The 22,037-nt window shown below is 38.9% G+C and overlaps 1 protein-coding gene and 1 pseudogene across 1 annotated transcript in view; one reads left to right on the plus strand and one right to left on the minus strand.

The window, feature by feature from the left end:
- EIF2B3 (eukaryotic translation initiation factor 2B subunit gamma) overlaps nt 1-22,037 on the minus strand; it is a 114,140-nt gene that overhangs the window by 47,031 nt on the left and 45,072 nt on the right. The window contains exon 5 of the mRNA XM_041738002.1: nt 14,898-15,009. Within this exon, the coding sequence (XP_041593936.1) occupies nt 14,898-15,009 (112 nt within the window). The remainder of the gene's footprint in view (nt 1-14,897; nt 15,010-22,037) is intronic.
- On the plus strand, nt 18,718-19,030 carry LOC121481585 (annotated as a pseudogene).

Consider the following 22,037-nt stretch of genomic DNA (forward strand, 5'->3'; position numbering starts at 1 on the left):
ATATAAATGACACCTCAATGAACCTAACTTAAAAAAAAAATCAAGTTCTAGGTATAGAAACAATCTAAATGCCCAACACTGGGTATATTTAGATAAATGACAGTATATATTCATTTGACATAACCTGAGCCGAAGGCAGAAACTTGACCAATGGCATCACCCAGGTGCCCCATTGACTAAGTACTTTCTAACTAATGTGTCATTTAATTCTCCAGAGTCATCTAGCCCTGAGTGCTCAAATGCCAGCCACATCACTGGGTCTGAGTGCAATACCACAAATCTAGTGGGTTGCCATTTGAATACTCTAGGGTTTATTTGGTTCTGCAAACATGTCTACAGTGTTGGACAGATGTTGCCTACACTAGCTGGAGCCCTCTCTTTGTGCTATGGACATGGTCTACAGCCCCTGAAGAATGAGGATCAGGGCTCCACGCAGCAGTTTCAGGTGTTTGATCCATTTTCATTATGCTTCCATTTACTCCCGTGGTGCTGGAAAATTCTTTTAGATTCTGATAGACCAAATGACTATCCCTTTACCAAATATTTTTAGATAGGAGAGCAGCACTATTAGGCCACAAACTCTGGTAAGCTGAATAGGAGTGGGTTTTCAACCTTGGTACATTACCATCCTCCAAGAAGCTTTTTAAAAATGCCCATTCTATGCCAGACCAATTTTTTTAAATAAGATTTTTGCTTTTTTAAAAAATTTTATTTATTTATTCATGAGAAAGAGAGAGAGAGAGAGAGAGAGAGAGGCAGAGACACAGGCAGAGGGAGAAGCAGGCTCCATGCAGGGAGCCCGACATGGGACTCAATCCCGTTTCTCCAGGATCACACCCTGGGCTGAGGCAGCGCTAAACCGCTGAGCCACCCAGGCTGCCCTATGCCAGACCAATTAAATAAGAATCTCTTAGGGATGGGGCTCAGCCATCAGTATTTTATTTTATTTTATTTTATTTTATTTATTTATTTTATTTTATTTTATTTATTTATTTTATTTTATTTTATTTTCTTATTTATTTTTTAGATTTTATTTATTTATTCATGAGAGACACACACACACACACACACAGAGAGAGAGAGAGAGAGAGAGAGAGGCAGAGACACAGGCAGAGTGAGAAGCAGGCCCCACGCAGGAAGCCCGATGTGGGACTCTATCCCGGGACTCCAGGATCACACCCTGGGCTGAAGGCAGGTGCTAAACTGCTGAGCCACCCGGGCTGCCCTAGCCATCAGCATTTTAAAAAATGCTCCCTAGGGTTGAGAACTACTGGTTTTGTGGGAAGAGCAGACAAGAAATCAACAGTAGTGAAGCTGGAAAGACTCTGAACAGATATATATATTTTTCGGTAGATGCTTAGGAGTTATGAGAGGCACACGTGTTATTACATAACATTTATCATAGTTTTTATACAGGCAGAAGCCAATGTATCAGGTATGCTTCCTGAGAAAGAAAACAATTTAATGATCCAGGCAGTTTAGTTTTACAGTTGCAAAAAAATGATCATCCTGAGAGTGAGAAAATTTGCTTTGCCAGGTGGGAGCAAACCATGGGGAAAACGACTATAGTTGTTGAAGGCTGGATTCTCAAGTGAGCTGAGAAAGTATTTGGGGTGCAAGACATTTATTAGAGATTAATACCTGTGAAAGGAAGAGGAGAAAGCAAGACTGGGCAGAGGAAAAACTAAACTGAGATGCAGGTTCTACAAAGCCCTGGCCAACCCAGCAGGGAGCTCTGGGGCAAGTACTGCCTATCAAAGGGACTGAGCCTTTATACCCATCCCTCATTTAGTCTTGGGATGTATGACCTCAGGCAATGTGGCTCTTTACAGATGAGGTATATCCTGAAGGTGACAACTACAGGCTGTCTGCTAACTACACTCCTTATAGATGAGCAGCAAGTCCTTCCTTGAAGGGGTCCATAGGCATCTTCCCCCCGTGCCTATCATATGGCACTACAACAACAAATACTGTAGGTCAAGAGGAAGTTCCTTTTAAGAATTCATTCTAACCCAGGCCTCTCTCCCTAGAAACATAAGAAAGAAAAATTATGAGATTGTTTGTTGCCAATGTTTAAACAACAAAAACCCTTCAAGTTTAGTAAGACCATAGGATGACTGCCCATTCCTTAATGTTTTGGACAGAGCTGACGGTTTGTCCAAGATTTTAGCAAACGCATCCAGCTAAGACAGGATGCATCCCACATACATAGCCATATGACTTTCCCTACTTCCAAGATACATGGGGAGCAAACTGAGGCTGAAAGGAAAGGAACTGTGCTATATAAGCACATCATTTTTTCCCCTCCAAGACGTCTTTCAATTTCTTTGTTTTTGAAAAAATCTTGACCCAGAGCCTAGAGATTTAGAATTTTATTGGTCATCTATAGTTATATAACAAATTACCTCAAACTCAGAGGCTTAAAAAAACAAACAATTATCTCAGTTTTTGGAATCGGGGAGTGGTTTCATGGTTCTGACTCAGGTTCTCTCATGAGGTTGCAGTCAAGCTGCTGGCCAAGGGCTGCAGTCATCTCAAGACTGACTGGAGGAGAATCTGCTTTCAACATGGCTGTTGACAAGTCTCAGGATATCTGCTTCCAAGCTCACTAATGTGGCTGCTGGCAGACCTCTGTTCCTCACCACATGGGTTTCTCCATAACTTGCCTGAATGTTCTCATGACATGACAGCTAGCTGTCAAGAAGTCTTTCCCTGCCTCCCAAGAAGGGCTCATAGGTGCCATATCTGTGAGTCCTTTCATGTTTGAGAATGTTGCCTTTATATTTATTTTTTAAAAAAGATTTCACTTATTTATATATTTGAGAGAGAGAGAGAGAGAGAGAAAGTGAGGGTGAGCATGTGTGCATCAGTGGGGAGGGAGGGAGAAGGAAAGCATCTCAAGCAAATGCCATGCTGAGTGTGGAGACTGATGTAGGGCTCGATCTCATGACCCTGATATCATGACCTGAGCTGAAACCAAGAGTCAGACATTCAACCAATGGAGCCACCCAGGCCCCCACCTTTATATTTAAATGATATCTTTATTGTTTATAATATGCTGGAGTTCCACCGTCTTCCTCTGAGAACTCTACATATGGTTCCTCTGGTATTTAAGGTTGTGAAGAACTTGGAGGTAAGCTTGATTTTTCCTTTCATGTAAGTGATTAGCTTTTTGTCACTGGTGCTTGAAGAATCCTTTCTTTATCCCTAAAGTTTAATAAGTTGTTAGGATACCTCTGGCCAAATTTTCTTAGAACACAGTATTCTCTAAAAATTTGCAGATTCTTTTTTAAAGATTTTATTTGAGAGAGAGCATGATTGGGGGGGTGGCGGGAGGGACAGAGAGACAAGCAGACTCCCTGCTGAGCAGGGAGCCCACATCAGGCTCGATTCCAGGACCCTGGGATCATGACCTGAGCTGAAGGCAGATGCTTAACCAACTGAGCCACCCAGGTGCCCCATAATATCTGCAGATTCTTAAGATTTGCAGGTTTTTACTTGATTCAGGAAATTTTATTGTATTTTATCTTTTTTTAAAAAAGTTTATGTATCGGGGATCCCTGGGTGGCGCAGCGGTTCGGTGCCTGCCTTTGGCCCAGGGCGCGATCCTGGAGACCCGGGATCGAATCCCACATCGGGCTCCCGGTGCATGGAGCCTGCTTCTCCCTCTGCCTGTGTCTCTGCCCCTCTCTCTCTCTCTGTGACTATCATAAATTAAAAAAAAAAAAAAAGTTTATCTATCTATCTATCTATCTATCTATCTATCTATCTATCTATCTATCAGAGAGCCAGAGAGCAAAAGAGCAAAAGCAGGGGGAACAGCAGGGGGAGAGGGAGAAGCAGGCTCCATGCTGAATAGGGAGCCCCACGTGGGGCTTGATCCCAGGACGATGAGTTCATGACCTGAGCCAAAGGTAGGCGCTTAACCGACTGAGTCACCCAGATGTCCCTTTTATCTTGTTGTTAATTAAAAAAAAAAAAATGAAATTACATATGTACATAAAGAGATAAGTAGTTTCTTAAGGCTTACAATGAAAAATTTCAGTCCTCCATTCCCTCCCCTCTCCATTTTCTGTTCCCCAGAAGCACCCACTTTCAATTCCTTTAGTGAATCCATTTAGTATTAATATTTGTATTTCTAGTAACATTTTAATATTATTGATATTGATATTTCTTAGTTTTTCCATTTCAGACATTATCTGTTGTTTTCCCATTATGGGAGATGAGGATTTAGCTTTCTTTTATCACTAGCCTTGCCCCTACCACATACCTACAGCTCATGTATCTTTTAACTTCCTAATATAATTTTACTATTTTGGTTAGTTCGATAATCAATGTTTAAGTTATCATGCCTTCAGCTTCAGGTATTAGCTATTAACTTTTATTTTATTTATTTACTTATTTTTAAGATTTTATTTATTTATTCATGAGAGACACACACAGAGAGAGAGAAGGGCAGAGACACAGGCAGAGGGAGAAGCAGGCTCCATGCAGGGAACTTGACGTAGGACTTGATCCTGGGACTCCAGGTTCACGCCCTGGGCTGAAGGCAGGCGCTAAACCGTGGAGTCATCCAGGGCATCCCCTGTTATTAACTTTTAAAGAGGATGTTTATCTCTCGTCTTCCCTTGGGTTTCCAACACATTAACCCTTCCTCTCATCATTCCAAAGTAATTATAATATAAATTTGGTTAGATCAAGTCAGTAATTACATTATAATGCATATATAAACATTAGTTACACCTGAGACATTCAGTAACTAATGGTTAATTTTTTCCTGCATATTTTTGTTTGCTTTGGCATTGTTTTCTCTCATTTCTTAGTTTTCCATATACTTGTCAATAATTCAATCCCAAACTAATCACCAAGTGCTCAAAACGCTGAGATGCATTAAGTATTCTGTCATTTTCATCAGAAGAAATATGATCAACCTGAAGAAATTATTCCCAAAGCTTTCTGAGCTATTCCAACGTGGTCTGATTGCCATCTACACTGGGGGCATAGGTATTACCCAGAAATCTCCCTTCATCATCATCCTAGGGATTCTTTTTCCTATAATCCCATGTCTTTCTCTTTCTTAGTTTATGCCAGGGTTTTGGTGTTGTATATCCTCTAGCAGCTTTCTGAAAACAGATGCATGGAAAGCAAATGTCTGTGAAATTTTTTTTTTTTGAAATTTTTATTTTACTCTCACACTTGATTGACAGCTTGACTACATATAGATTTAAAAATTTTGAAAGCTGTCCTCCATCCAATGTTTTATAGTTTCTAGTGCTGCTGTTAAAAGTTCAAAGCTGCTTTAATTCCTTTATGTCTGATATCTCCTCCCCATCTGGAAACTTGTTAGATCTTCTCTTTGACATCAATGGTCTAACAGTGAAATGTGTTACAACATTTCACAATGACAACCTTCGTCATTTTCTTTTCATGCATTCTGTGGGCACTGCTTCCTTTCAGTCTAGAAACCCAGTTCCTTTTATTCTAAGAAATGTTTTTATATTTCCTCATTGATGCTATTTCCTCTCTTCATTTTCTCTGTTCTCTCTTTCTGAAACTCCTAATATTCAAATGTTGGACCTCCTACGCTGCTCCTTTAATTCTCTTATTATTATTTCTTTATTTTTTATCAATTTGTTTTATTCTGCGTTGTGAAACAGTTTTCAAAAATTTTTTCCAACCTTTCTACTGAGTTTTTCTTTATTACCATTAACACTTTCTTGTTCTCTAAATGCTCCCCTTAAAAAATATTTGAGTATACTGGACTACAATGTAGTGATTCAACATCTCTATACCTTACGCTATCCTCACCACAAGCGTAGCTACCATTGTCACCACAGAATGCTACTACAATACCATTGATCATATATTCTCTGCACTGTGCCCTTTATTCCCTTAACTTATTCATTTCATAACTGGAAGCCTCTGCCTCTCACTCCCCTTAATCCATCCCCTCACTCTCCTTCCCTCTGGCAACCATCAGTTTGTTCTCTGTATTAATAGGGCTGATTCTGCTTTTTGCTTTTTATACATTTGTTTCATTTTTTAGATTCCACATGTAAGCAAAATATATGGCATTTGTCGTCCCCATTCTAACTTTTTTCACTTAGCATAATACCCTCTAGGTCCATTCATGTTATTGCAAATGGCAAGATCTCACCCTTTTTTATGGCACCATAATATTCCTGTCTCTGTGTGACTGTATCACAACTGCTTTATCCATTCATCTATTTTTTTTTTTTTTAAAGATTCCATTTTGTTAACTCATGAGAAACACAGAGTGAGCGAGAGAGAGGCAGAGGGAGAAGCAGGCTCCACGCAGGGAGCCCAATGTGGGACTGGATCCCAGGTCTCCAGGATCAGGCCCTGGGCTGCAGGCAGCGCTAAACCACTGCACCACCGGGGGCTGCCCCATATCCATTCATCTATTGACGGACACCTGGTTTCTTCTGTATTTTGGCTATTATAAATAATGCTGCAATAAACATAGGGGTGCATATATCTTTCCAAATTAATGTTTTCACTTTCTTTGGAAAATATTGGGATCATATGGTATTTCTATTTTTAATTTTTGAGGAATCTCATCCTATTTTCTACCGTGACTGTACCAATTTACATCTTCACCAACATTGCACGAGTGTTCCTTTTTCTCCACATCTTCACCAACACTTGCTGTTTCTTGTCTTTTTGGTTTTAGCCATTCTGCCGGATGTAAAGTGATGTCTCATTGTAGTTTTGATTTGCATTTCCCTGATGACAAGTGATACTGAGCATCTCTTCATGTGTCTGTTGGCCATGTGTATGTCTTCTTTGGAAAAATATCTATTCAGGTTCCCTGCCCACTTTTTGGGTCAGATTTTTTTTTTCGGTGTTAAGTTCTTTTCTTTTTTTAAAGACTGAGAGAGAGAGTGTGTGTGTGTGTGTGTGCACACACATGGTGGGGAAGGGGCAGGAGGAGAGAATTTCTAGTAAACTCCCTCCTGAGTGCAGAGCCTGATGTGCAGCTTGATCCCACGAACCATAAGATCATGATCTGAGTTGGACGCTTAACTGACTGAGCCGCTCAGGTGCCCCAATAAAAGTTCTTTATGAATATTTTGGGTATTAATATCTTATTGGATATATCGCTTACAAATATATTCTCCCATTCAGTGGACTGTCTGTTTGTTTTGATGGTTTCCTTCTCTGTGCACAAGCTTTTTATTTTAATGTAACCCCAACAATTTATTTTTTTGTTTCCCTTGCCTTAGGAGACATATATAGAAAAATGGTTGTTATACTCAATGTCAGAGAAATTACTGCCTGTGTGCTCTTCTAGGAATTTTGTTTTCAGGTCTCACATTTACTATTTAATTCATTTTGAGCTTATTTTTGTGTATGGTGTTAGAAAGTGATCCAGTTTCATGCTTTTGTATGTAGCTGTCCAGTTTCCTTAGCACCATTTATTGAAGAGACTCTATTTTCTTTGTTGTATATTCTTCCTCCTGTGTCACAGATTAATTGACCATATAAACCATGCATTTATTTCTGGGCTTTCTACTCTGTTCCATTGATCTACATGTCTATTTTTGTGCCACTCAATGCTCCTTTTTTTTTTTTTAGATTTTTATTTATTTATGATGGTCACACACAGAGAGAGAGAGAGGCAGAGACACAGGCAGAGGGAGAAGCAGGCTCCATGCACCGGGAGCCCGACGTGGGATTCGATCCCGGGTCTCCAGGATCGCGCCCTGGGCCAAAGGCAGGCGCCAAACCGCTGCGCCACCCAGGGATCCCTCAATGCTCCTTTTTTAATACACCATTCTGCTTTTTGGGTTCATGAATGCAGTATTCTCTCATCTCTCAATGAGGGCAAGGATTTTGGTGTATTTTGTTCACTGCTGTATTCCTAGCTCCTAGAACAGTGGTACTCAGATGCTCAAATATTAATGAATCTTTCTGAGTAATGTTACCTTTTTTGAAGTTTTCTTCTCTCTGAATAATTTGTTGGTTTTTCTGCTAACTTGTTGGTTTTTTTTTTTTCTATTTGTTTTGGCCTCTAGATTTTATAATCTCTGTTTCTGTTTGTCTAAATTTAAGAGTGGCATAATAAATATTTCATTGTGACACCTAACTCTGGGAAACAAACAAGGGATAGTGGAAAGGGAGGTGGGTGGGGGGTTGGGATGAGTGACAGGCACTGAGGGGGGCACCTGACGGGATGAGCACTGGGTGTTATGCTATATGTTGGCAAATTGAACTCCAATATAAAAAAGTATATATATTTCATTGTGAGCATCCAACATGTGGCAGACTTTGCCAACTTTGAAATTCAATGTAGGATGACCCAAGAAGTGGGTTTTCTATTGGGAATTCCCCAATGTCTGTATCTTTAAGTCTCCTCTTGGACCATCTGTTACCATAGAGAAGAATCCTCTAATGTTCTTGCTTGACAGGTACAAGCCTGGCTGCTAGTATTTAGAAGCTAAGTGGGAGACAAAAGCTGAAGATCTTAGGATATACATTCACTTAATCCTAATTTTTTTTTTTTTTGCTTACCACCAAGGCTTTTTTTATATATATTTATTTTTTATTGGTGTTCAATTTGCCAACATATAGAATAACACCCAGTGCTCATCCCATCAAGTGCCCCCCTCAGTGCCCGTCACCCAGTCACCCCGTCACCCCCATCCCCCGCCCACCTCCCTTTTTACCACCCCTAGTTCGTTTCCCAGAGTTAGGAGTCTCTCATGTTCTGTCTCCCTTTCTCATATTTCCCACTCATTTTTTCTCCTTTCCCCTTTATCCCCTTTCACTATTTTTTATATTCCCCAAATGAATGAGGCCATATAATGTTTGTCCTTCTCCGATTGACTTATTTCACTCAGCATAATATCCTCCAGTTCCATCCACGTCAAAGCAAATGGTGGGTATTTGTCGTTTTTAATGGCTGAGTAATATTCCATTGTATACATAAACCACATCTTCTTTATCCATTCATCTTTCGATAGACACCCACTTAATCCTAATTTTAAGTATGGTACCTCCAACCTCATTTATGCCTAGTGCCCCAATCCAGAGATCTTCTATTTTACCCTCTTCTTCTTCTTCTTCTTCTTTTTTGTTTTTTAAGATTTTATTTATTTATTCATGAGAGACAGAGAGAGAGGCAGAGACACAGGCAGAGGGAGAAGCAGGCTCCATGCAGGGAGCCTAACATGGGACTCGATCCCGGGTCTTCAGGATCAGGCCCTGGGCTGAAGGCGGCGCTAAACCGCTGAGCCACCAGGGCGGCCCTATTTTACCGTCTTCTGAGAATAAATCTCCAGTCTCTTGCCAGCATTGTGAGGTTTAGGGAAGGAAATCTGAGGGTTTATCTATAGTTTGGATAAATTTTCAAGGGATCCAGTTTTTAGCTTCATTTGTGGATATAGCTGGTGCTGCTGAATCTTGACTCTTTAGAGTTTTGTAGGGTAAATGAGTTTGCAGTTCAGTTTTCCCCATTGCTGGCTTAGCATTCAGCTTTCTCAGGTATATTATATTGTCTTGCTTTCTTGCTTCCAAACTTCTGTTGTTGCTCTTTCCTTTTTCATATTCTTTAGTCTTCTGGATTTGTAACTCTCTAAAATCCCTGTATTGCTGTTTAAGTGGGATTTCATAAGTCATCATATTTACTCAGCCCTTCTATCTTTATATTAAAATCCTTAAATAAAATTATTTTACCAAGAAGTCCTTTTATCTTTGTTTTTTTAAAAAATATTTTATTTATTTATTCATGAGAGGCACAAAAAGAGACAGGCAGAGACACAGGCAGAGAGAGAAGCAGGCTCCATGCAGGGAGTCTGATGTGGGGCTCAATCCCGGGATTCCAGGATCACGCCCTGGGCCGAAGGCAGGCATTAAACCACTGAGCCACCCAGGGATTCCCTTCTTCTATCTTTGAATACATCTTTTTCTTTTGGTCACATGTTTGGTTCTCTATTTTAGAGACACTAACTTGTTTAAGTCATCTTTGTCTTTTTTTTTTCTATTAGATTCTGTATAATTTTTAATCATTTTCTTTTTCTTTGAAATCACTGAGTACCTCAATCCTTTCCTCTATGTCAATAATTCGATTTTCAGTGGTATCTGTTATGTTCTTTGCTATTTTAATTGGTCCTCAATTTATTTTCTTAGTTCTATCATTTCTCCTTTTATCTTATTTTGTTGTTTTATCACCTCATCACTTAACTTTCATTTATTAAATTCACTTTTTGATGAGCTGTTTTATAGTTTTACAGTTGTATAATATAGGAAATTCTATTCATTGAGTTATGCCTTTTTCAGGATATGTTGTCTTTTGTAGAACATTTTTCTTGCCTTCATTTTGTTTGCTGTATGTTTGTATAGTTAATACACTGATTCTTTTGGTCTTGTTTGGGCCTGTTTTATTTGTTTTGCTCTGGTTTGAGTGAGTTCTTATCTCTCACCCTCCTGTATCTGACACCAACTATTGAGTGGTGGTTATTTTTTTCCTTTTTTTAAATTGAAGTATAGTTGATACACAATATTACATTAATTTCATGTGTATAATACTGTGATTTAACACCTTATGTTACACTCAGACAAGTGTAACTACCATCTGTCACCATATAACACTATTACAATACCATTGACTATATTCCCTGTGTTGACGCTTTCATTCCAATGAGTTATTCATCCCATAACTGGAAGCCTATACCTCCTATTCTCCTTTACCTCTTTTTGCTTACCTCCACTCCCCTCCCCTCTGGCTACCACCAGTTTGTTCTCTATTTATGGGTCTGTTTCTATTTTTTATTTTTTTAATTTTGTTTTTTTAAAGATTTTATTATTTTATTTAATTTATTTTCATTTTTTTAGAGAGAGGGAGAGAGAAAGAAAAAGAGGGAGTTTGGGGCAGAGTGAGGAGAGAGAGAATCTTACGCAAGCTCCATGCCTAGCGGGGAGCCCAAAGTGGGACTCTATTTCACAACCCTGAAATCATGACCTGAGCCTAAATCAAAAGTCAGATGCTTAACCAACTGAGCCACCCAGGCACCTCCAAAAAGATTTTACTTTTTAAGTGATAACTACACCTAACATGGGGCTCAAACTCATAAGGCCAAGATCAAGAGCTGCATGCTCTAATGACTAAGTCAGCCAGGTGCCCATTTCTGGTTATTTTATTCTTAAAAATTTATTTGAGAGAAAAAAAATATTTGAGAGAGAGAAAGAGTGTGTATGCACCAGAGCATGTGAGTGGGGGAGGGGCAGAGGGAGAGGGAAAGAGAATTCCAAGCAGGATACTGACTGAGTGCAGAGCCTGAGGTGGGGCTTGATGCCAAGAACTTGAGGTCATGACCTGAGCTGAAATCAAGAGTGCGAAGTCTAACCAACTGAGCAACCCAGGTGCCCAGCCCATTTCTGCTTTTTAAAATTTGTTTCTTTGTTTTGTTTTCTAGATTCAACATATAAGTGAAATCATATAGTATTTATCTTTCTCTGTCTGACTTTTTTACTTAGCATAATACCCTTTAGGTCCATCCTCATGTTGTTGCAAATGGCGAGATCTCATTCTTTTTTATGGCTAATATTTCATTGTATATATTACCACATCATCTTTATCCATTCATCTATCGATGGACACAAGTTGCTTCCTTATCTTGGCTACTGTAAATAATGCTGCAATAAACACAGGAATGTACAGATCTTTTCAAATACTATTTTTGTTTTCTTTGGGTAAATACCCAGTAGTGCCGGTTATTTTGTATTCTGTGTACGGTCCTATGGCTTTAGGAAATGATGAGTCAGAGGGACAGAAGGGGCATAGGAAACACAGCTAGGGAACTGCAGGATCTTTGTTAAAACATTTTTCTTTCCTGAGATTCTTTTTTTTTTTAATTTTCAAAAAAATATTTTATTTATTTATTTACTGAGAGAGAATATGAGCAGGAGAGAAAGGCAGAGGGGAGAGGGAGAGAGAGAGAAACTCTTAAGCAGACTCTGCACTGAACACAGAGTCTAACACAGGTCTCACAACCCTGAGATCACGACCTGGGCTGAAATCAAGAGTTAGATGCTTAACTGACTGAGCCAACCAGGCGCCCCTCCTTCCTGAGATTCTGTTAAATATTCTTGTTTCATTCCATATAATTAAGGAATATATTCTACTCCTACAGAGGAATAGTTTCTGGCTTCATATTACTTCACCTATTTATTCATTTTTAGGCTTGATCTCCTTTTTCTTTTTCTTTTTTTCCAAAGATTTTATTTATTCATTCATGAGAGACACAAAGAGAGAGAGAGAGAGACAGAGACAGAGGCAGAGGAAGAAGCAGGCTCCCTGTGGGGAGCTCAATACGAGATTTGATCCCAGGACCCCAGGATCACGACTTGAGCCAAAGGCAGACGCTCAAACACTGAGCCACCCCAGTGCTCCTTGATCTTTTGTTTCTGTTAAAGAGTCAGCCTCATTGTTCATTTTCCCCGGTTTATCATTTACTTGCAAATAGTTCTTCCCATTGATTCTCAGTCAGAAGAAGATAAAAGTACAGATATGTGCTCAGTTACTTCTTTCCAGCTTTGGAGCTATTAGTTGAGAATTTATGGGATTCATTAATACATCAGTATGGCTTCTAGGGAATGGTGATAGGGTGGAGTTGGGAGCCTATTTTTATTCCTTTCTGTTTCTCATCAGAATCTTGTTTCTTTCCTTGATCACCAGTTTTTAAGCTTTATTGTATTTAATTATCTTACTTTGCCATTGTTGAAATTTCTATCAGTTTTATATTAATTTATTTTTTCATATTTAATTAGGAATTAGTAGTAGGAAGTCTGCAAGGCAATCGAAACAACCAATTTAATTTGGAAATGATATTATGCATGTATTTTCAAGTGTTGTTTATTTATTTAGAAATAATAATAATTGGGATGCCTGGGTGGTTCAGTGGTTGAGCATCTGCCTTCAGCTCAGGTTGTGATCCTGTGGTCCCGGGATGGAGTCCCATATAGGGCACCCTGCATGGAGCCTGCTTCTCTCTCTGCCTCTCTCTCTCATGAATAAATAAATAAAATCTTTAAAAAAATTGTCTACAATTTTTTGGCTACTTATTATGAAACAGGTATTATGTTGTTTTATGTACATTTATTTCCCATGGCAGCCCTATTATTACTAAACCCATTTTTATAGATGAGACAATGAAGGCTCTAATATCAAACTCTAATCCACTGGGCTAACTGAAGCTAGAATTAAGTTTCATTTTCATTAGAATACATATTTTGAAATATGTCTCCTACCTCTGCTGTGCTAGAGAGCAAAACAATAAGCAAGACACTTTTCCTTCCCAACTTATTCCTCTCACATTCATTTCATCCAGGCTCCAAACATGTTTTTTGTTTGTTTTTAAAGCAACAAAAATGGGTTTAATAAAGAATAACAGAGGAAAAAAAAAAAAAGAACAACAGAGAATTCCAATCTGGGACAAGGATGCTATGGTAAAACAATAGACAAGTCCAATCCAGGCTCCAAACAGTTTTTTAACATTCCTGTGTACTGGTATCAGGTAGTAAAGCTCTGAGTATGGTGGCTTCTGATGAAAAAGTCCATGCTGGGGGAGCTCTCAATAAATGGTGATTAAAGAAGATGTGCCTAGGTTATCCATTAGTAGCCACTAGGGTGGTTACTATAAAAAATAGAAAACAGTAAGTGTTCATGAGGATGCACAGAAACTGGAATCTTTGTGCACTGCTGGTGGGATTGTAAATGGCACAGCCACTATGAAAAACAGTAGGGAGATTCCTCGAAAAATTAAAAATAGAACTGTTGGGATGCCTGGGTGGCTCAGCGGTTGAGCGTCTGGCTTCAGCTCAGGGCATGATTCTGGAGTTCTGGGATCAAGTCCCGCATTGGGTTCCCTGCATGGAGCCTGCTTCTCCCTCTGCCTAAGTCTCTGCCTCTCTCTTTCTGTGTCTCTCATGAATAAATAAATAAAATATTTTTAAAAAAAGAACTAAAAACAAACAAACAAACAAACAAATAAATAAAAATAAAAAAACAGAACTGCCATAATCCAGCAATCCCACTACTGGTAGTATATCTAGAAGAATTTAAAGCAGGCTCACAAAGGGATATGTGTACACTCATGTTCACTGCAGCATCATTCACAACAGCTACGAGGTGGAAGTAACCTAAATGTCTAGTGACAGATGAATACATTTAAAAAATGTGGCATGTACACACAATGGGAGTATTATGTTGCTTTAAAAAAGAAGGAAATTCTGATACATGCTACAACATGGATGAACCCTGAGGATACTATACTAAATGAAATAAGCCAGTCAACAAAAGACAAATACTGTATAATTCTACTTATCTGAGGTATCTATCTATCTAAAGTAGTCAAATTCATAGAAACTGAAAGTCAAGTGGTGGTTACCAGGAGCTGGGGATAGGGAAAAGAGAAGAGCTGTTGTTTAACAGATGCAGAACTTCAGATTTGCAAGATGAAAAAGTTCTGGAGATCTGTTTCACAACAATGACAATATGTTTAACACTAGTGAACTGTATACTTAAAAGTTGTTAAGATGGTAAATTTTTGTTGTGTGTTTACCGCAATTAAAAAAAAAAAGGAAGTTCTATAATACTGTTAGAAACACAGTCCTGTTTCCTCTTCTCCCCACAGCTGCTTTGCCCTACTGCTATGCAGGATTTGACTCTACCCTGGCAAGAAAAGACACAGGGAAAAGCTAAGCTTGTGTGGTGAGGAGAAGCCTTCATTCTGTCTCATGGGAAAACAGTCACATACTTTTGTCAATTTCACACAGTATAATCTAGTTTTCATTCCCCTTTTCCCATCCACTGGGTGGTTTTATTTTGTTTTAAGACAAGGAAAATTGCCAGAAAGAAAAACCCTAGGGCTTACTTCTGCAGGATGGATCCCTTAATGACCAGCTCTTCATCCAAGTCCGCTTCATTAGCCATGAAGAGCAGCCTCTTTCCTGTGCTGTCCACTCCAATGAAGTCACGCTGTTCCACTGAATCATACAAAAGAAGGGAAATCAAACAAAGCCATTCACCCCTGCCTGCATGACTAAGTCAGGGGGACAGGGCACCTGCTCACAATTCTCTTGGAACTAAATACAAGATTGTTATATAGCACATACTTACCGCAATGTTTAAACATAGATAGTCAAAATATTTTTGTATTGTTCTAAAGGATGTTATTAGGTAAACTGGTAAAGTTTGAAAAGGGTCTGTAGATTAGAATATTGTAGCAGTGTAATTTCCTGTTTCAACAGAGTGTCCTTTTTGGGTGGCAGTGAGGGGTTGGGGGCAGGATACACACTGATGTATTTAAAGGCAAAAGGAATCATTATCGGGGATCCCTGGGTGGCTCAGCGGTTTGACGCCTGCCTTTGGCCCAGGGCGTGATCCTGAGGTCCCGGGATTGAGTCCCACATTGGGCTCCCTGCATGGAGCCTGCCTCACCCTCTGTGTCTCTGCCTCTCTCTCTCTCTGTGTCTATCGTGAATAAATAAATAAAATCTTTTTAAAAAAAAGAAAAAAGGAATCATTATCTGCAACTTATTCTCAAATAGCTCAGAAAAATAATAAAGTGTATGTAATATATATACATATTATATATTGAATGTATATCATGAGGAGAGAATAACAGAACTAATGTTAACACTTGGGGAATCTTGGTAAAGGATATATAAGTTCTCTGTACTAGTCCTGTAATCATTCTGTAAATATGAAATTATCTCAAAAACAAAGAGCTATGGAGGTGGTAGATGGCTAATACTAATTAGTTTGACTATGGTAATCATTTCACAATGATTACAAACTAATACTAACTAATACTAATTAGTTAGTTTGACTATGGTAATCATTTCACAATGTCTACATACAGCAATATATTACTGTCCATTTTAAATATATGTAATGTTTGTAAAAAAAAAAAATGAGGGACACCTGGGTGGCTCAGGGGTTAAGCATCTGCTTTTAGCTTAGGTCATGATTTTGGAGACTCAGACTCCTTGCATGGAGCCTGCTTCTCCTTCTGCCTATGTCTCTTGCCTCTCTCTCTCTGTGTCTCTCATGAATAAATAAAATCTTAATAAAAAAGATAAAACTTCCTAAGGTTTAAAAAAAAAAAGAAAGAAAAGCCACATCCGTGGATGATCTGTAAACTCACACACAGCACAGAAAGTATAACAAGGAATTCTTTCTCTGCAAATAATACCCTACATCTGCTCACTGTGGAAATGGGAATAACATCATTTAAGGACATGTACATTCAATCAACATTATCTATATGTCTATTATGCATTAGATTTTATGCCGTGTAAGAGAGGACTCAAAGAAAATAAGGTGCATATTTACTAATGTGGAGAGTTCCCTGGTAGACAGTGATGTTTCAGGTTGTCATGTTACTGCTGTTTTCTATGTTATATTTCTTTCTACCAACCAGATTATAAATTCTTCAGAGGCAGGCTTATATCTTCAATAACATCTAGTACAGTGTCAGGTACTTAATAAAAGCTCCTACTAACATCTGTACAGTATATATCTATAACTTACAAAGCATTTAATATAGAGGCAGCACAGCACTGTATGATTAAGAAGAGAGCCTTTGAGGCCTAACCTCCTGGTATAAATCCCACTTACTAGCTGTATGTCTTTAAGCAAGTTACTAAACTTTTTCGTTCCTCAGTTTCATCTGCAAAATTGGTATCATAATAGTGTCTACTTCACAAAGGCTTGTTATGAGGATTAAATCAGTTAATATTTGTAAAGCTCTATTAACACAAAGATTAAATAAAATGTTTTAAAAAATTAAACAAGGATCCCTGGGTGGCGCAGCGGTTTGGCGCCTGCCTTTAGCCCAGGGCGCGATCCTGGAGACCCGGGATCGAATCCCACATCGGGCTCCCGGTGCATGGAGCCTGCTTCTCCCTCTGCCTGTGTCTCTGCCTCTCTCTCTCTCTCTCTGTGACTATCATAAATAAATAAATTTTAAAAAAATTAAAAAAAATTAGAATATATGCTCTCATTTGATCCTCACAACAATCAAATAAATCAAGGATTTAATACCTCTTTGGAAAAAGGAAAAAAAAGTTGAGCTTTAGAAAAATATTTCTTTTTTATAAGCAGGCTCCATGCCCAATGTGGAGCCCAACATGGGGCTTGAACTCATGAACTCAAGACCAGAGCTGAGATCAAGAGCCTGACACTTAACCAACTAAGCCACCCAAATGTCCCTAGAAAAATAGTATTTCTATAGATGAATTTGTTTGCCTCGTACTGACAACTGCTACTACATAACTGAACATGTTTCAGTGTTGGCTGCAGCTGCCTACACACCTAGAACCAAATGTATTACTCAAGTGTGTAATGTGTTTAGCCTAGGTGCTTGAAAGCATTCTTTCCTTCAGATGATTTCTAGTCATTTTATCATATGCAGTGTCTGAATCTAAATAGAGAAAAACTACCATAAAAAGTTTTATGTTAGGGTGCTCAGCTGGCTCAGTCAGAAGAGCATGTGACTCTTGATCTCATGTTCATGAATCTGAGCCCCACATTGGGTGTAGAGATAACTTAAATAAACAAACTTAGAAGGAAGGGTAATTCCAATTTGAAGGTAAGTTTTTTTTTTTTTTTGAAGGTAAGTTTTACAGAAAATTTAGTTTGAAGCAAAATTTGCAGAGAATTTCAAATGTCACATAGTAGATATGACGTACATCAATTCATCCATTACAAGGAAATTTGAGAATATAACAGTCTGCAACAGTCTGATTATGAGCCAACATTTTAAAAAGAAACACAGTGATGTTATTTTTGGATATAATTTGGAGTTCTTGTTCTATCCAAGTCCTTCAGCCCACAAAACCTTGAATTACTGAATGTCCTGGGACCAGTGATTTCCAACAAGTCCATGTTTCAGCTATGTGCTCTTGACTCACATTCCTCACTCTCAGGGTCTCCTTCCTTGTATTTGCTTCCTTGTAGCTACCATAGTAACTGAGATTTCAGAATATGCTACAAATTATAGGAATTGGGAAAGGTTTTTTTTCTGTTCTGTTTTAACAGCAAATTCTACTTTTGGAGCAGAGCAGGTAACATCAGAATGTCCATCCTAAACAGACTACACAAATGAGATTAAGAAAACAGTTAAGGGGTGCTTGGGTGGTTCAGGTCATGATCCCAGGACCCTGGGATTGAGGCCCTTAGCAGGAAGCCTGCTTCTCCCTCTTCCACTGCCTGCTGTTCCCCCTGCTTGTGCTTTCCCTCTCTGTCAAATAAAATCTTTTTTAAAAAAAGCTAAACGGGGAAAAATGGTTAAAACTATGAATTTCCATTAAAAAAATTCTGTCAACTATTCATATTTTTTCCTAGTTGATTTTTACTTCTGACCTTCTTTACCTTCTTGACCCTTCTATCTCCTCTATAGTCACTTACTTGTCCATTCATTCATTCAACTAATAAATATACTTGTGCACCTTTCCTGTGACAAGCATTATGTTTATAGTAGGGAATTCCAATTCATTTTATAAGGCTAGCATAATCAATGCCAAGACCAGACAAAAATGCCAAGACCAGACAAAAGTATTATAAGAAAGGAAAATTACAGGCATATTCATTTATTATATAAGTACAAGAATCCTAAATAAAATATTAGCAAATCAAAACTAAAAATGTATGTAGTAGCCCTTTTGCTTCATTCCAGCTGAGAGGGTAAGATGGGTTACCAGCAGTTCTACCGGAGTCATCTGGAAATCTGGTCGGGGTTCTTCTTGTTCTTGCCATGGCTGCTCAAATCAGCATGGTGTGATCTGAAATTCGGCCTCAATACATGCTGTCAGTGTTTCCATCAGTATACAAAGGATGTAGCCTTCATTAAGTTGTATTAAGAGAACTCCCTTGAATGGGTCATCCAAGATTCCTACCTTAATGCCAACTCATTGTACATAAAATAAAAATACTTCAATTATGGAAAAAAATGTAGACCGTAGATTTAAAGGGTTACAAATCTTTTTTTTTTTTTTTAAGATTTTATTTATTTATTCACTACACACACACACACACACACACACACACACACACACACTGAGAGAGAGAGAGAGAGAGACAGAGAGAGAGAGAGGCAGAGACACAGGCAGAGGGAGAAGCAGGCTCCATGCAGGAAGCCTGACGTGGGACTTGATCCTGGGTCTCCAGGATCCCCTGGGTCTCCCCTGGGCTGAAGGCGGCGCTAAACGGCTGAGCCACCTGGGCTGCCCTAAAGGGTTACAAATCTGTTGTTCTTCTTCCCTTCAAGAGGTAAGGTCTAGAACAGAAAATGGTATAGCCATCATATAAAATAGTATAGTGGTTCTTCAAAAAATTAAAAATAGAATTACCATATGATTCAGCAATTCTACTTCTGGGTATACCACCCAAAAGAACTGGAAGCAGGGTTTCACAGAGAGATGTATACACCCCTGTTCATAATAGCATTATTCACAATAGCTAAAATTTGAAAGCAACCCAAGTGTCCACTAATGGAGTAACAGATAAGCAAAATATAATATATATATACACACAAGAAAATATTATTCAGCCTTAAAAATGAAGGCAATTCTGCAATATGCTAAACATAGATGAACCTTGAGGACATTATACTATGTGAAATAAGCCAGTGACAAAAAGATAAATACTGTATGACTCCACTTATACAGGGAACTTAAAATAGTCAAAATCATAGAGACAGAAAATATAATGGTTATTTCTGGGGGCTATGTCTGAAAGGGAGAAATGGGGATTATTGTTTAATGAATATAGAGTCCCAGTTTCACGAGGTGGGAAGAGTTATGGAGAGGGATGATGGTGATGGTTGCACAATATTATAAATGTATATTTAATACCACTGAACTGTACATTTAAAAAAAGATGATAAATTTTCCATGTATCTTACCACCATAAAAAAAATTAAAGGAAAAGAAAGTGCTCGTAGGAGGGGAAAAAAAAAGAGGTAAGGTCTAGTTCCCCATCCTTTATATCGAGACTGGCCTAGCAACTACTTTGAACAGAGTGCAAGAGAAGTGACAGTCTGAGTTCCAAGCTTAGCTTCATGAGACTTTGTAGCTTCTATTACTCTTTTAGAACCTGCTGCTGTCATGTGAATAGCTTGGGCCTCCAGTATGGTAAGAGACTAGATGCAAAGAGAAACTCAACTATTACAGCTGAGGCCCTAGACATATCAGTGAGCCCAATTGTGGTAGGCTGTCTCCAAGAAAGCTAATTGCCTCTTGGTATTCACACCCTCCTGTATCCCCACCCACTGAATACAGGCTGGCCTAGCAACTTGCTTCTAACCAACAGAATATGGCAAAAGTGATGAGATGTTACTTTTGTTATTCAGTCACATAACTTTGTAATTTCTGTCTTGCTAGAAGATTCTTTTCCTTGCTGGCTTTGGTGAAGCAAGTTGTTATGCTGAAGAGGCCCAAGTGATACAGAAATGAGGGCAGGCTCTGGCCAACAGCCAACAGCCAACAGCCAGTTAGAAACTAAGGCTTTCAGTCCAATTAGTCCATAGGGAACTAAATTTCTGCCAAAAACAAGTGAGCTTAGAAGGAAATCCTTGGGGAGGGGCAGTCTGGGTGGCTCAGCAGTTTGGCGCCACCTTTGGCCCGGGGCGTGATCCTGGAGACCCGGGATAGAGTCCCATGTTAGGCTCCCTGCGTGGAGCCTGCTTCTCCCTCTGCCTGTATCTCTCTCTGCCTCTCTCTCTGTCTCTCATGAATAAATAATTTAAAAAAGGGGGGGGGGGAATCCCTGGGTGGCTCAGCGGTTTAGCACCTGCCTTTGGTCCAGGGAGTGATCCTGGAGTCCCAGGATCCAGTCCCACATCAGGCTCCCAGCATGGAGCCTGCTTCCCCCTCTGCCTGTGTCTCGGCCTCTCTGCCTCTCTCTCTCTCTATCATGAATAAATAAATAAAATCTTTAAAAAATAAAAAGAAGAAGGAAATCCTTTCCTAGTTGAGTCTTCAGATGAGACCTCAACCCTAGATGACACCTTGATTTTAGTTTTTTAAAAGACTCTGAATCAGAGGATCCAACCAAGTAAAGCCTGGACTCCTGACCCACAGTATTGTTTTAAGATGTTACGTTTATGGTAACTTGTTATGCAGCAACTTCTACACTGGCAGCAACAGTTAATATATACTAGCTGATACCAGAAACGAGCCAACTCACTTACAACAGGCCAAGCTGCCAACCTAAAGAATCATGAACAAGCAGAAGATTACATATATTATGTTTTGTTATTATTTTATTTTATTTTATTTTATTTTATTTTATTTTATTTTATTTTATTTTTTTATATTTTATTCATGAGAGGCACACAGAGAGAGGCAGAGACACGGGCAGAGGGAGAAAGTCTTCCTGAGGGGAGCCCAATGTGGGACTTGATCCCAAGACCCCAGGATCACACCCTGAGCTAAAGGCAGACATTCAACTGCTGGCCATCCAGGCGTCCCTTTTTTTTTTTTTTTTTTGCAGGTTTTAACCGAACATCTTTCAAAATTCAATTTATTGGGGCATGTGGGTGGCTCAGTCAGTTGAGCATCTGCCTTTGGATCAGGTAGTGATCCTAGGGTCCTGGGATCAAGCCCCACATCGGGCTCCCTGCTCTCTCCATCTGTTTCTCCTTCTGCCCCCTGCCCCATTCATTCTCTCTCTCTCTTGCTTGTTCTTTCTATCTCAAATAAATAAATAAAATCTTAAAAAAAAATTTCAATTTATTTAAACTAAAACAAAAAGCAGTTCACCCATTTCTCCCATCCCCCACTTACCACCTCTGGAAACCAGCAGCAATCTGTTCTCTGTATCTATGAGCTTGGTTAAAAAAATTTGTTTTAGATTCCACATGTAAAAGAGATCATATGATGTCTTTCTCTAACTTATTTCGCTTAGCATAATATCCTTGAGGTCCAACTGTATTGTTGCAAATGGCAAGATTTCAGTGTTTTTTATGGCTAAATAATATTCCATTGTGTACAGATACCACAATTTCTTT

This window comes from Vulpes lagopus, chromosome 23, assembly GCF_018345385.1.
Source record: "Vulpes lagopus strain Blue_001 chromosome 23, ASM1834538v1, whole genome shotgun sequence".
Classification (NCBI taxonomy): Eukaryota; Metazoa; Chordata; class Mammalia; order Carnivora; family Canidae; genus Vulpes; species Vulpes lagopus.